Source organism: Mugil cephalus, chromosome 10 (assembly GCF_022458985.1).
Source record: "Mugil cephalus isolate CIBA_MC_2020 chromosome 10, CIBA_Mcephalus_1.1, whole genome shotgun sequence".
In the NCBI taxonomy this organism is placed as follows: Eukaryota; Metazoa; Chordata; class Actinopteri; order Mugiliformes; family Mugilidae; genus Mugil; species Mugil cephalus.
In genome coordinates this window covers 16380585-16395610 of record NC_061779.1, presented here as the reverse complement: position 1 = coordinate 16395610, position 15026 = coordinate 16380585, and the positions used below count along the sequence as shown (strand labels likewise).

Sequence of the window (15026 nt, the reverse complement as noted above, 5' to 3'; positions counted from 1 at the left end):
CTACAGTATCCAGAGGTGAGGATGCGTGTTGGCTCTCTGACTAGTTCCAGCTCTAGTTAATGAGAAACTAACACACCAGAGGCTGGTTTTGTGTGTGTGTGTGTGTGTGTGTGTGTGTGTGTGTGTGTGTGTGTGTGTGTGTGTGTGTGTGTGTGTGTGTGTGTGAGAGAGATTGGGGGGGAGCTGCCTCCAGGAAGTGTCTCCTCACTCGCATCAGATCAGCTGAGAGGAGCTGCCTCGGCTCCCGGTCGCCGACTTTCAGCGGAGCAACTCAGCAAAACCAGGGATGAAAGAAAGAAGTTTGCTGTGGTTTTAACAGGCGGTAAGGCTGGACTGTCCACCCGTCCCATCTGTCTGTCTGTCTGTCTGTCTGTCTGTCTGTCTGTCCCCCCTCCGGTGAGTGAAGCAGCGAAGTGAAAGCAAACGTCTGGGTCTGAGCTAGCATGTTTGCTAACTTGTTTCCACAGACAGAGTAAGCTGGCGGACGCCCGAACACACCCCTCGGGCTTATTTATTTATTTATCGTGACAAAATCTCGCCCGTGTGTGTTTAAGGTGGTGTAGTTGTGCTGTTAAACGCTTTAAAGTCGTTGGTTTTTGATAGAGACGTTAGCGTCGGTGTCATCGGACGGGTCTCGTGATGCGGGCTGAGGTCGTAGTAATCCGCCTTCAGTGAACAGTAGTAAAATAAATCAATTTAAATTTTTATTTAAAACACTCCTGGCCGTACAAACTCATAGTTATACATTAGTTTAAACTAAAGACTTTATTTAAATGTGTGCTGGCTACGAGACAACCATAGTACTGATGGGCTGGGTCTCTGTTTTGGACACAACATGTGAACAACTAATACTTTAACCGAGTATTATTATTATTATTATTATTATTATTATTATTATTATTATTATTATTATTATTATTTACTTCATTAAAACTACTCCACACCACCACAGCTGACTGTAATTGACGAAGTGAAATAACAGCGAATGTCCACCCGCCTGCCAAAACATTAGGTACACCAGTGAAAGCTGACACAGTCTAATATTTAATCAGTCCTTCACTAAATCATTATGTTCAAATTATGATGAAACTCTGTAAGAAAGGTGGCAATTCGACTGTATGATCATTTTTGGGTGGTTGTAGTAGGTGGGGGTGTTGAAATTGCATTTAGCAGAGCCCACTGACTAAAATGAGGTTGTCAAAAAATAATGTTGTTATTTAAACCCCAGCTTCTCAACAGCCTCATAGACCTGAATGTTTGGATGAGTGGGTTATGTCCTCACCTATGTTTTATTTTCCATCGACACAAACTATGACCTCATTTACTCAAAAACATAAAGCACAATACACTTCACAAGCGTACAAACACTAATACAAAACATAGAAGCAAATAAATAATGATGAAATTATGATAATAGCAAATAAAATAATTTAAATAAGGATTTTTATTATTATTATTATTATTATTTTTTAAGTGTGAAATAATATAGCAGACTTGCAAATCTCCTCAGGGTTAGTGAACCATATTCCCAGTTTCCTCTTGACCCTTCCATCAGACCAGGCACATAGACTTCATCAAAATAATGATAACAGTAGTAATAAATTCAATTCAATTCAATTCAATTCAATTCATAGCTTCATACTAATATGTGGGTAAGAAAAAAGCAACAAAAAACAAACAGGCAAAAAACTAGGGGGTGGTGGAGCCTCACTTTCTTAACCGTAAACAAAAATTCCAATCCCAGTTTGAAATGTCCAGTTGTCAGATTGATAATTTAAAATAATCGATTGCTGGCCTCTTCTCAAAAAAAGTTCAGATTTTAATTGTGTTTTGGCTGTTATTTTTGTTTATTGTTTTTTTTAGATATACTATGAACTACATGACTAAGAACCTTTACAGACAAAGTGGTAGAAACACAATACAATTCCATAAAGGGAGCTATAACACTGAACATCTTTAAGAAGATGCATAATTATGGTTTAAACTTGGAATTGGCCACAATTGTTCCTTCTCCTGAAGTGTGTGTGGGCCCCTACACCACGATCTGGTTTGGATCTGCCACCAGACATGACAGGGACACACTACAGAGAACAGTCCCAGGATCAGGAATCTCCACTGACCCCTCAGACCCTGGACACAATCTGTTCAGACTCAGATCTGTTACAGAGCTCTGTGCCACCCGCCACAAAAACAGTTTCTTCGACCTTTGACAAAATCTGAGCAGTCACAGAGAGAGTGACCATTATCACGAACAATAACTATAAATAAATCAATTAATCTATTGATTGTATATACTTATGTTGAAGTTTATTGAACAAATCTGCTCCTGGCCTTTATTTTTTTTCTATTTTTTTTTTTTTATTCTGAAATTTCTATTTTTTTAAGCTTTTATTTATTTAATTTAATCATTTTGTGGTGTACCAATTAGCAAAGAGAGTCACATTCGTTGTCTGTTCACACATACTTGGCCAATTAAGCTGATTCTGATTCTGAAAAGTCCAAAAGTGATAAATATTTAAGAAAATCATCAAATCTAAAGGTCTGATGATTTACTCGCAACATGTGATGCCTCTTGGCTCGTTTTTATGCTCAAAAATGCAAAGATCTAAGACAACAGTAGATAAGACCGTCTTCAGACGATACACATGTCCATAAATTAAACCAGGACAAGACACAAGGAAAATTAGTACAGATAAAAAAAAACTAAACAAACAAAAAAACGAACATCAGCAAAGTCTTGTAGGACGACTCATCATCAGTGGTTATGATTTTGGGGGAAAGACCAAGCAGACTCTTAAAAGTCCTTATTGACGTCAAATTAAATTGAGTTTGGTCGTGTGCAGATGTTGGAATGTCACAAGACCCACCGTTGGCGCACATCCTCAAACTGAAATACGTCCCTGTTACAGTAGAGTGCTAATGAGCAGATGGACTGAAGTCACAGCTGACTGCTTCTCCTCGCCTCCGTCTTAACCCGCTTGTGTCAACGCCGGTATCGCTGAGAGGCGTTTACTTTCCAACATTTAGTTTTTAAAGCGAGATGTTCCTTCTCACACTATTCCGGTCGCTGCAACGGTTTATGTTTTTAGTTTTACTTCTGCTTCCTCAAAATGCCACATAAAACCACAACAGATTGATCGAAGCCAGACTGTGCTGTCTCATTGTGTATTTTACACAGGAGTGGTCGTCTGACATCGACACCGAACACAAAAACCATTTCAACAGCACTGAGGCCACATTAGAGAAGGGGATATAAATACATGTAGACAAACAGGATTTATTGGATGTCTTATCTTTATTCATTTATTGAACGTGGTACCAACTACAAACAGCAGCGAACGGTTTCACACAGGTCTGATGGGGAGGCTCGTTCAGGCTGTAGTGTAAAGTGAAGTCACGTCTGGTCAATTTAAGAGACGATGCTCCTGAAAGTCACATGATGCTGCAGGACTCCCTCGTTTTACTGACTCGCTCTTTGTTCCCTCAGTTGTGCTGTCGGATCAACCGTGAAGATGCCCCTGATACCAGTCGTGCCGGAGACCCTCAGTCACGTCCTGGCAGAGTTCGACTGCCTCGATCCGCTTCTCTCTGCTCTGCGTTTAGACTCCGGGCGGCTCAAGGCAAGTGTCACTATCATATCACATCGTATCATATATCAGAGGCGTCTTCTGTTCTGAACTGAGGAGTTGCAATTTCTATGTATAAATATGTTTAAACTTACTGGAAAGTGATTACAGTAACGTAAAATGTTGGAAGACGAAGAAGAAAAATGAACCTGTCCTAACTGAGGCTGTGTTGTGTTGCAGTGTACCTGCTTGGCCGTGTCGAGGAAGTGGCTCGCATTAGGAACATCAACAGGAGGGCTGCATCTAATTCAGAGGGAGGGCTGGAAACAGAGACTCATTCTCACTCACAAAGTAATAATACACGGTGTGACTGAAGCCCTGCTTTGACTGGTGGACAATTTAGGGTTAATCTGATATTCTTAATGACTCGGCACCAAATCGTTTTGTTTTCAGGAGGGAGCCATCACTCAGGTGGCCTGTTGCCCTCACGACGAAGACTTTATCGCTTGTGCAACAAGGTTAGAATTTACTTGTCAAGTAGAGAAGTGTTGTGTACAGACTTATCTCTGTGTTGTGTTGTGTTGTGTTGCCTGCATTGTTCACGGTGGCCGGTGCTCTTGCAGTCAGGGTCTGGTGGTGGTGTGGGAGCTGCAGCTGGAGCGCCGCGGCCGTCCGGAGAGAGTCAGCGTGTCCTGGGAGCACAGAGGTCAGGCCATCACTGCGCTCTGCTGGGACACCAGCGCGCTGCGGGTTTTTGTCGGAGACTCCGGAGGCAAGGTGTCTTTTCTACGAGCGGGATCCTCTAAACTGGGCAAGGTAGCGACTGTTGGTTCATTTTAAACGTCTTTGAATTTGCCTTCAGTTGTTGTCGTTCAACAACTGAAGTATTTGTTATATCGTCAGGATTTGGGGCTATTTATTTAATCTCCTTTGGTGTCTCTAGGGGGCAGCATTCGTCATCTTTCCCGTCCAGTCTGTCACCACTGTCGACTCTAAAGTAGTACAGCTCGGGTACCAAGATGGCCGCCTGCTTGTGTCAACCCTGAGCCGCTGCTACCTCTGTGACACAGAGAGGTGAGGCCCGGTGCTTCTCAGTCTGTCTTGTGTCTTCAATCCTCTCTGCTTAAAGACCTTATTACACACAGCGAAGGGGTGAATTTATATCTTTATATCTTTCAGGGAGAAGTTCTGGCGTGTTGGAAATAAGGAGCGTGATGGAGAATACGGAGCTTGTTTTTTCTCTCAGAACAGGGGATTATTGGTGGGTCAGCCCCCCCTGCTGTACTGCGCCCGACCCGGGTCTCGGATATGGGAGGCCAGTTTTAACGGCGAGGTTTTGAGCACCCATCAGTTCAAACAACTACTGGCATGTCCTCCACTACCTCTCATCACTTACAGGTAAGTCCTCACCTGCTATAAACTGCTATGAAAAGGCCAGAGTTATTTCAGCTAATTTGTTGTTTTCGCCGTCTATCTGCAGGAACGAGCCAAATTATAATCCAATGCAGAAGAGTCCACAGTCCATCGCCTTCCCTAAGCTGCTTTATTTGGGGTAATATTATTTTAAAACATTTTATCTTATGTAATACATCTGTAATATCTGATTATAAGCGCTAGAGATCGACTGATATATCAGAAAGATAGTTGGGTTTTTAACTGCCCCACTAACAGAGCGCGTGCAGCTGGAAGGAGGAAAATGCTTGTGTTTATCCTTTTTTACCTGTTTATTTTGTTTGCATTAGAGCGTTAAATATTCTTTAATTTCAATAAATGTTGGTATTTATGGTTAAATTGAGACTTGTCACATTTGTTTTCATTTTTATCATGTAAATGGAGGCAGTATCGGTTCCAAATGCTGCCTCAGAAAAATCAGCACGTATCAGCCAAAGCTTAAAAGGCTAAAAAAACTGTATCGGTATCAGCACTAGAAAATCTGTATCGGTCAATGTCTAATAAGCGCATTATTTGCTGCTAATAGAATAGTTTAATTGCACTAAAGAGAATCGTAAACATTGCATTTTTGTAAAAAAAAATCACTGCTGTCTCTTCACTAACTGAGCCCTTCATCTGTTTGTGTAGAGACCAGAACCTGTTGACCTGGACCGATTCAGCCATTTATGTCTTCACACCTCAGAATGGACAATTGCTACTGTGGACTGAAGTTAAAGGTGCGTTCTCTACCCAGACAGCAGCAGCAGCTGCCGCTGAGGGATAACAGATTTGTCGGACAGTTTGATTTATAACTTTAGCGATCATCATGCAGAACACGTGTTCCTGTCAAATTTATCGTCTTCTAATCCTGACCTGCTTTTTCGTCCTTGTAGATTTGGTTGATGTTGCCGTCTACCGCAGCGAGCTATTCTGTCTCCACGGCAGCGGGCGTCTGTCGCACCTCTCCTTGTTGTCTGCAGAGCGCTGTGTCGAGCGTCTGCTGCGGAGGGAGTCCTGGCCTCTAGCTGCTGCCGTCTGCTGCATGTTCCAACATGCTATCACCACCGGCAGGGTACGGTGTCTCAGCCTTATCTTCTGGCCTGAACTGTTCATTTGAATCCTTGACTTTCACTTACCAAGGATAAGGAATATACCAGTTTTTCATAAAAAGAAACATGTACTCATGCTCACTTCAGTTTACAGTCCAGAGGTTAACTTCCTGAGACCCTGCGTCCTCATACGGGGACATTAAGTTTTAGGTTTTATCGCACCTTATTCTGCTTCATTTAAACCCGTTGTCCTCATTAGTGGGCGCTTTAGTCTGCCATCTAGTTTCAGCAAAGGGGCAATACAATATTTGATGTAAAAACATGATTCGTTCTACATACGATTACAGAACAGAAGTGGATGAGGAAGAAAACATCAATGAATTTTATGGTTGAAACTTATGTATTTATTCTTATTAATGTCTCTGGTTTGATATGACTTCAAATTTTAACAAATTTTATTGATAGCAACGAGCTATAATGTCGCTAATTAGCAAGTACTCGTTTGAGGACGTCGGGACTTCATTGTTCTGTCTTTCCTTAACAGTTTTATAGTTTGTCACACACTGGGTGACTTTATTATAATGAAATAATCCTGTGTCCACATATGAGGAAATTTATTTTATTTTTTTTCAAAAACTACCACTTCCCGTCCAAAGATGATGCTTAGTTTTTATACATCTTAGGTTCTACTAACCCCAAATACCTTGGAGGAATTAAAAACACAGACCAAATAAAAGCTCGGTCTCAGGAGGTTAAAAACAGATACATGAAAACGCAGGTTAAAGCTTAAGTGCATGAAACATCAGGCATCTGGACCAGACTCCTCTTGGTCTGTGTAATATTGAATCATTCCTGTTTAATTTCAGGCCAGGAAATCAATTCCCATCGACCGCCTTGAACACCTCAAGTCTCAGCTCAGCTCCAACACACACCTGGAGCTGATTGGTCAGCTGGAGGACGTCATCGCCAAGCTAGAGCCTCTGGACTCTGCATCCAGCAGCCGTAGGAGCAGCATCTCCTCGCATGTAAGAAGCTTTCAGTGTTTGGATGACTTTCAGTTTCTTTCAGCCGATGACGCACAAAGGTCTCTGTTCCATTACTTTAAATTTATGGTGTCGTAAATATCTCCACCTTGACCTGATTCTCTCTCACGACTGGTCATAAAAGGCCGGGAAGCTGCATGTAGAATATCTCTACATCACACAGATTGCATTACAGTTTGATTACAAAAGGCAGAGCTCTGTAATAAAAAGATCGCAGCTGAAGCACGCAGCATCAGTCAGTCATCCTGCACGCGTGACAAACGAGTGTAGTGATAACAGACGCTTCCTCTTCCAGGAGAGTTTCAACGTCCTGGACTGTGGAATCTACCGAGTGATCAGCCGCAGAGGAAGCCAGTCTGACGAGGAGACGGGCTCCCTCATCAATCACTCCACGTCGGAGGAGGAGCGGCTCAAAGAGTTCAGTTTTGTGCAGGAGGAAGATCAAGTGGATCATGGTAAGAGGCAGCATTTGTTCTGTAGCAGTTATTCATTAAGTGTAATGCTTATAATAATATCTAATAATCTAATAGTAATAAACTTAACACACAATATTTAGTTTTTAAGGAATAATTGACTCTTAATTCAATCTTTAAATTCATACAAATACAAATGAAAAACTCCCAGCGGGTTTTTGTGACGTGAGAAGTATTTTATCTTTTTTTTTTCCCTCATCACATTGTTTTTTTTAATAAATCAGTGTGTGACTGATTTAGTGTATTATAGTAACGTAAGTTAATTCTGCCACCAACACTCAATAAAACAGAGACCAGACCCGTGCAAACAAGTAACCCACACTCGTGCTTCTTCTCGTTCCTTTCTTCACTCGTTCTTTTTCTCTCTCTTTCTCTGTTCTGTCTTTAAATATATATATACATATATGTATGATTTGCAGAAACAAATTAATTTTCTGCCTCTCTTGATTCGAATCGAGAGTAAAGTTATTTTCAGTAACTAAAAAACTAAAGGAAAAAGGGACAAAGCCATGTATTTGTATCTGGAGCGTTTTTAACTGTTGGAGTATTCGACCACGTAAAAGTGACTGATAATAATTTCACTCTCTGTGTTGTATTTTTCAAATGTTCTTATTAAATCAAAAATGAAACACTAACTGTACGAGTTTAATCTTCACTCTGCCACACTTTTAATATCAAGTTTCTTTCCTGTTCCATTGTGCCACACATAAATCACCTTTCTGGTTCTGTTTTTATTTTACTCTTTGTGTTGTGCAGTGTTTGATTTGCGTTCCTTCTGTAGTGTTGTCTGGCACATTTGCTCCATCTGCTTGTGTCATGCCCACTGCCTCTCATCGTTGCCCTCCAGCACTCCATCCATCTCTGTTTTTCCTCCAACTCTTGCCCCCGACTTTATTCAGATCCACAGAGCGGCGAGCGCGTGGACACTGAGCGACCTGAGCAAGGCCTGCCCTTCCACCTCCCGCTCTCGTTCCGGCCCAAACCCCCCCGCATCGCGCTGCAGGCCGTCAAAGACAGGTGAATGAGCGTGGATGTGTGGGCTTGAGCTATAAATGTGTGATGAAAGTATTTGTGGTTTGTGCGTTTTCCTTTTTTCTTTGTGGACTGAAACTCCCACTTCCAGCTTTTAGATCAGCACTTCCCCTTTCCACTGAAGGCACACATCTGTGCTTTGTTACTCTCGTGTTAATCACACGTTGCATTTTCTAAGCATCACCTGTGCGAAACAGTCCAGTGTCGCCCGCTGTGCCCGTCGCATTGTAAAGCTTATTGGTAATCGGTTGTTCAATTTTCTTTGCGTCAGTGTTTCTAGTTTTGTTAAGAAGACAACGGAGAAGATCAACACCCTCCAGATGAACTCTGAGCTCTGGCAACGGCCTGAATTCAGAGAGGCCGCACAGGTTGAACTGTCACACAGCCCGGCTCCGTACTCCGAGGAGACGGACAGCGAGTAAGTACGGACGTTGTTTTTTTTAAGAATTTACACAGAGGACAAGAGGAAAAATCTACTGTTTTTTTTGTCCTGACAGGGTTTATGATGAAGTATCAAACACAGAAGCCGAGATGCAGGAACTTCGATCAGCAACAGAGCGAGCTATGTAAGTGCAACACTAGAAATATGTCAGGAGCTCATTTTTCTTTTTTAACTTGAACCGCATTCAGACGTTGTTTTCTCACCATCAGCTCCCAGATACAGGACCCGTTGGTGCTGCTAGATCCGGTCTGTCTGAGAGAAGCTTTGCTGGAGTGGCTGCCGGTGCTGGAACGAATACTTGGACCCGCGGACTTCGGGTCAGCTGCTGCAAACGACTCAAGCGTGGACGCGCCGGGAGAGGAGAGATGGGAGAGGGATGACCTGGAGGAGTCTACCTGCTCATCAGAAGAGCCAGCGGAGGAGAAGAGAGACTCCTCCGAGCTCACAGAAGAAGAGTGTGAGAAGCGACCGGCGTTAGACTCGACGGAGAACGCCGCTTCCAGTGAGATCCCTCCAGAGCCCGTTCGAGTCGCTTCCCCTAAACCTGTGCCGTCAGATCTGCTGGCCAACCTCACCGAGCTGGCCACGCTGTACACCGAGCTGAGCTGCTTCAGAAACCAGGAGGGACCGGAACTGGGGTGCGGAGCTTTCCTGCGCCGCTACTTCTTTCTGCTGGACCAGGAGCGAGTGAGAAGGATGTGTCTGCTGTGTCATCAGGAGCGGCCTGAGATGAAGAGCTCCTTCACCGAGGCCATGCTGGGTCAGACGCCCGTTTTTAAATGATTATACAAAACCCTATGGGATAATTTCACCTGTTTTCAGAGTTTATTGTCAGACCTCACATTTCAATCAAACCAAATATATATAATATATTTTATATATTAAAAAAAAAAAAGAAATAGGACCATATACGAACACGCAAAAGCAGGACTGGATTGATTTGAGATGAGATATATATATATAATTAAAAAACATGCTAAAAAATATTTGATATGAAATAAGTTTCCTGAAAGATAATTTACAATACATGATACAAAACATTTATCTGTGACATACAAGGTTTTTAAATCATGATTTTCAGTTACTATGGCTTTTATAGTATAAACTCCTACTCCTACTCCTAGTAGCCGAAGGTTTGTGAACGTAGATCTGACTGAAATAAATAAATAAACCTTTACACCAGACATAAAATAAATTCAGGTTTAGCCCTCACCTAGGAAACAGTTGTCACACAGTCATGCTCATTTTGACCCCGGTGAAAACCTGAAGCTCTGTTCGTTTGCAATAATTGGATCTTTAATGATTTGCAACTGTCCTGTTCGTCTCTAGAGCTCACCCAGTCCAGTAAGGTGGTGGAGGTCATTCAGAGAGGCGATTTGCTGAGGTCCCTGCGAAGTCTGAGAGAGCTGCAGCCCTGGAGTGCACCTCCTCTCCTCGCTCACTTTCACAGGTCAGCACCTACTCAGATATGGAGTGTTTTAAACTCTGACGTGAGCTCAAGGAAACAGTCCACTACCTGCAGACTCGATATGCAGAGAAAATACTTCCAGAGATGAAGGAACCTTCTATCAAGATTTAAAGTAACAGTAGGCCTTGTACAGTAAGCCATGTGTGCTGTTTTCCAGGCTGTATGAGAAGCACGGGGAGGCGGCAGTGCGCTCGTTTTCCCAGTTCTACCCCACAGTAACTCCGGCTGACGTCATGGCCGTGGCTCAGCGGAGCCATTTCCTGGCGTACCTGGATAATCTGGTGCAATCACGCGCTGAGGAGCACAGGTCCGTCTTCAGAGTCATCTCAGAGCTATACACTCGTCTGTCTGTGAGCTTCATTTCTAATTTTTTTGCGTCCTCTCTTAGGTTGTCCTTTCTGCAGTCCCTCCTCGAACCAGAATCCTTGAGACAGGATTGGCTGGAGCTGGCCCTTACCCATGACGCTCCTCAGCGCTGTGATACCATGACCCCTGAAGGACAGCCCAGGTCCGATACAGTCAATGTGTCAAAAATAAGCTACGTTTAATTAACACTAGATATCGGAAGTGAAAGAGGCTTTCAAGAATAGATGTAACTCTAAATCTGTGGGTCTCCTGCTGCAGGTGGCATTCACACTGTTTCAGTTGGGGTTACGGACGTCTTCTGTCTCTGCTGATCCGTCTTCCTGCGGACCTGTCCTCTAAGCAGAAGATGGCAGAGACTTGCCGCAGTCATGGGTACTTTATGCTTTCACTAGTCCGGGAAAAAAAAAGAGTCATTATGTGTTATATATGTATTGATGGTTGACAGTGAACCGTAAAGGTGTAATGTGTGTTTACAGGTACTGGACGGGCTTCCTCTACCTCTGCTGTGAGCTGCAGCGTCGCAGAGAAGCGTTCTCCACCATCTGTCAGCTGGATGACATCAGCCTGCTACAGGAACCTGATGGTAAATCAGAGTCAGACAGAAGGAGAACAAAATGAATTTAATCCCCACCGGCTTGAGAGGAGAGTCTCTCACACTAAGTGGGTCAGGTAGCAACATAATACTGAAATATGCTGTTGCTGACCTGTGTGCTGTATATAGCTGAGGAGAAATGGTTCACTTTTACCCCAAGAGTGAAAAATACATAAAGACTTTCTACCATGAGACTTTGACCTGTTCTCTTCTCGCCTTGTATTGTTTCACCACCACTTGCATAGAAGTCAGTGTATATCGGTCCCATTAGGCTTGGTCAATAGCATTTTATCAAATCCACTTAAACGATCTGAATCCTTTCAAATCCCTTATACAATCTCATTAAGTTCAGCTTTCATAAGTAGCTCAAGTTAGAAATAACTAAATAATCCATGATCAGCTGTAGTTGGGTGAGAAATACACAAGGTATCCTCATTGATGTTGTCAGACTCCAACCAGAAAATGATCTGTTCCTGAATTACAAGTTATTACATGTTCATTGCTGATTGTTGTAACAAACCGAAGCCAATTTCCTCCTGGTTGCGTCTTGAAAATGTTTGAGTTAACAATGTAATATCTGTACGTCAGAGAGCGGTTTCACTTCCAGTCCTGTAGCATCTTTATAAACGTGTCATGTGGTTACAAATGAGGAAATGTCCTGGTGATTAATGGTTTTCCTTGAAGATACTGTCTGCGCTCACAGATTCAGCCACGCCCTCTCATCATCGCTGGCTAATATCTGAACCGGCTCGTTTTTATTTCCCAGGTGTTGAGCCGCAGAGTTTGGACGAGTGGAAGCTCCTGATCCAGCTGTCCCAGCAGAGCGGCAGTGAGGCGGCCTCAGAGCAGGGCACAGGTGTGAATGGGAGCGGCTGGTCCAACGGCTCAGGGGACTGCGGAGGGAAGATCAACCCGGAGAATCTGACCCTGATGCTGGCCCGGACAGCCGGACCTGACCGAGCTCTTTCACTGCTGGAGGATTGTGGAGTGCAGCTGGTGCTTTCGCCTCAGTCCAAGCTGGTCTGTGAACTGCTGAGAGTCGCTGAGAAGAGGCAGAGGTGGGTCAGGTTGATAACTGTTTGTCATCGTCACGGAAAGCGGCACTGGAGTGAAAGGTGTTTTCCTTTTCAGGGCGATGATCCAGACGATGCTCGAGCGGTGCGATCGGTTCCTGTGGTCTCAGCACGCCTGACCCCGGACGTCTCCGCTCCGTGGACGGCCGACGCACTAGTAACTGACCATCATGTCAGTCCACCCACTAACTTCTGTTGAAGCTGTGACTTAATTTATACACTGTGATATTTGTCAAGGCTTCCCAGCTCTGATAAAAGTATTCTCGTGAGAACAGTATTACCCGTTTTTCTTTATTCCACTTATTCGGGTGTAAGCATGTGTTACAGTATTATTTTTTAAAATAATTCAGTTTGAAACATATCATGTCTTTTATCTTGCTGATTAAAAACTTAAAATCTAAATGTATTAATATATTCTGCAATAATTCAGCAGTGTCTTAATTGTATGTCCTGTTGTGTCAATAAAAGCTGCCTGTATGAACCTTCTGTTATTTCTGGGTTGTTTTTTTGTTTGTGAGGTAAAAATTTCAGTAAGTTAAGTTGATGCTCAAACCTTGTGACTGTATTTTCCCCATATATAAGTGTCAGAAACACGGGGACGTCCACTAAAGCAGCAGGCAAATACACAGAAGTGTCTCTATTCCAACCTGCAGTTTAATTTTAATCTGTTTTTTCCTTTATCTGCATCAGCATATTAGGTGTAGTAATCAACCAGAATAAAATCCAGTGTACCCTTACTGCTGATTTATGTGGACAGTTTTGGTTCATTTTGGGTTTTTAATAATAGAAACAGTCAAATAAAATATTGGTTCCCAGCCTGGGGTGGATGGGCCACAGATCACATGGTGCTGTGTGATGCTGCTGGATGTCATATGAATGCTGGTACGTCACTAGCCTCTGTATTTCTTCTTTATGCTGCAACATGTCACTTTATTTAGCGGTACTTGAAAGCCTGTGCATGTCCTGTCTGTTTAGATCCACCACTTTTATGCCAGGACACTCACATGCTGTGGTATGGTGCATTTTGAGCCATGGCACATGTGGTTGTTGTAGTTTCCCTCCCTCAGCTGAAACAACATGCGACATGGTCCATGCCGCTGTTGCTACGCAACTGACCAAACAACCACATCACCTTGGATACTGTTTTGCCAACTTCTTTTGTAAGTTTGTTCATAGTGCTGATTCTTTTTTAAAAAAAATGTTTGCACTGTTTATTTTATTTTTCTAGATAATAGTTTTTTTTTATTTTAATCTAATCTTATTTTATCTTTCTTGTTACTTGTGTTTTTTTAAGAATGTTTCTTTTGTGCTCTAAGCGGCTGTGACCAAGTCATTTCCCTCACGGATCATTAAAGTCTCGATAAGTCTAATGCTGCAAGAATGTTCCATCTCATTAAAATGGAAATCAATTAGTCATAAATCTGTTAATATCAAGTTGCTCAATTTTAATCAGTCTGTTGAACAAAACTGAAAGACATTTAGTTTCTCACTTCACATGCTTATACACATACTCACATACTTGAATGTCGTGGCACCTTTCAGTGTCAACATGTCACCTTTATGCTGTGTCACCTTTAGTAGGCTGTTTAATAGTCACACCTTTGTGCAGCAGTGATAAGCTCTAGTCATGTTCGACACCGATTTCCTTTCAGATCCTGAGTAAAATTCAGGCTGGTATTGGCGATACTGATTGGATACCGATTCTTTGTGTAAATAGACCCTAATGTGTGTGATAAACCTAAAAAAATACTGTATTTCCAATCACAGCTTTCATAAAGAATACTTTAAGAATATTTTAAAGAATATTTTAAATATTTTAAATTAGCCACACAAACACAAAAAAAAGAAAGACTAAACAGAGGACACAATCATACAAAATATGTGAAAATACTGGGTCATACACTGAAAACAAGAAATATGTAAAAATGATAAGACCATTAAAATAAATTATTGTCTAACTATTAATAACTACTATAAATTGAAAACTTGCATCTTAATTCTGACACTGTGCTCTCCTCTTCTGTTCACCTCATCATAAATGTCTCATGTTCTGTGTAGTAGATGTTTCAAAAGGTTTGTTTTGTTGCCACAAATCAATAGCTTAGTTCCTTTCCACAAATGACTGAAGTATCGAAAGGATCGATTATTTATAAAAGAGGTACGAAAAAAAAGTTTATTTCAACTTTTATAGAAAACAGCGTAATTAACAATTACTGTTTTTTTTGTTTTTTTTTTTGTTTTTTTTATGGCAAGTGGCGAAGACACAGCATTGTTTCAGTTCAGGGTCCGTTTGTCTGGTGACCCAATCAGTACTGGTTTAAGACTACAAATGTGTACAGACAATCCAAGTACTGTATCTGCACGAATCCTCATTTCATACATGCACTTGCACATACACATGAAGGCTCCTGAATGTTATGAGACACATGAACTTGACTACAAGTGGTTGAAGAATGTGTCTCGGCATTTCTGTAACTAGACCTGGGGAAAC

At 42.2% G+C, this 15026-nt stretch overlaps 1 protein-coding gene across 1 annotated transcript; it reads left to right on the top strand.

The window, feature by feature from the left end:
• The first annotated feature begins 157 nt into the window (after positions 1 to 157).
• hps5 (HPS5 biogenesis of lysosomal organelles complex 2 subunit 2) lies at positions 158 to 13021 on the top strand. The gene is made up of 23 exons (XM_047596008.1): positions 158 to 322; positions 3488 to 3620; positions 3807 to 3917; positions 4020 to 4084; positions 4190 to 4382; positions 4510 to 4640; positions 4746 to 4964; positions 5047 to 5118; positions 5646 to 5734; positions 5891 to 6069; positions 6913 to 7071; positions 7385 to 7544; positions 8462 to 8579; positions 8866 to 9012; positions 9092 to 9160; positions 9246 to 9796; positions 10366 to 10486; positions 10662 to 10811; positions 10893 to 11012; positions 11129 to 11242; positions 11347 to 11453; positions 12229 to 12520; positions 12594 to 13021. The coding sequence occupies exons 2-23, from the start codon at positions 3513 to 3515 to the stop codon at positions 12652 to 12654; spliced, it is 3336 nt and encodes a 1111-aa protein (XP_047451964.1). The 5' UTR covers positions 158 to 322; positions 3488 to 3512; the 3' UTR covers positions 12655 to 13021.
• The last annotated feature ends 2005 nt before the right edge of the window (positions 13022 to 15026 follow it).

Excerpts from the sequence above, each read along its gene's own strand:
- hps5 (XM_047596008.1), top strand. The coding sequence starts at position 3,513 with ATGCCCCTGATACCAGTCGTGCCGGAGACCCTCAGTCACGTCCTGGCA. Across the intron at positions 4,383-4,509 it reads GATCCTCTAAACTGGGCAAG|GGGGCAGCATTCGTCATCTT; the intron begins GTAGCGACTGTT and ends TGGTGTCTCTAG. Across the intron at positions 11,243-11,346 it reads GAGACTTGCCGCAGTCATGG|GTACTGGACGGGCTTCCTCT; the intron begins GTACTTTATGCT and ends GTGTGTTTACAG.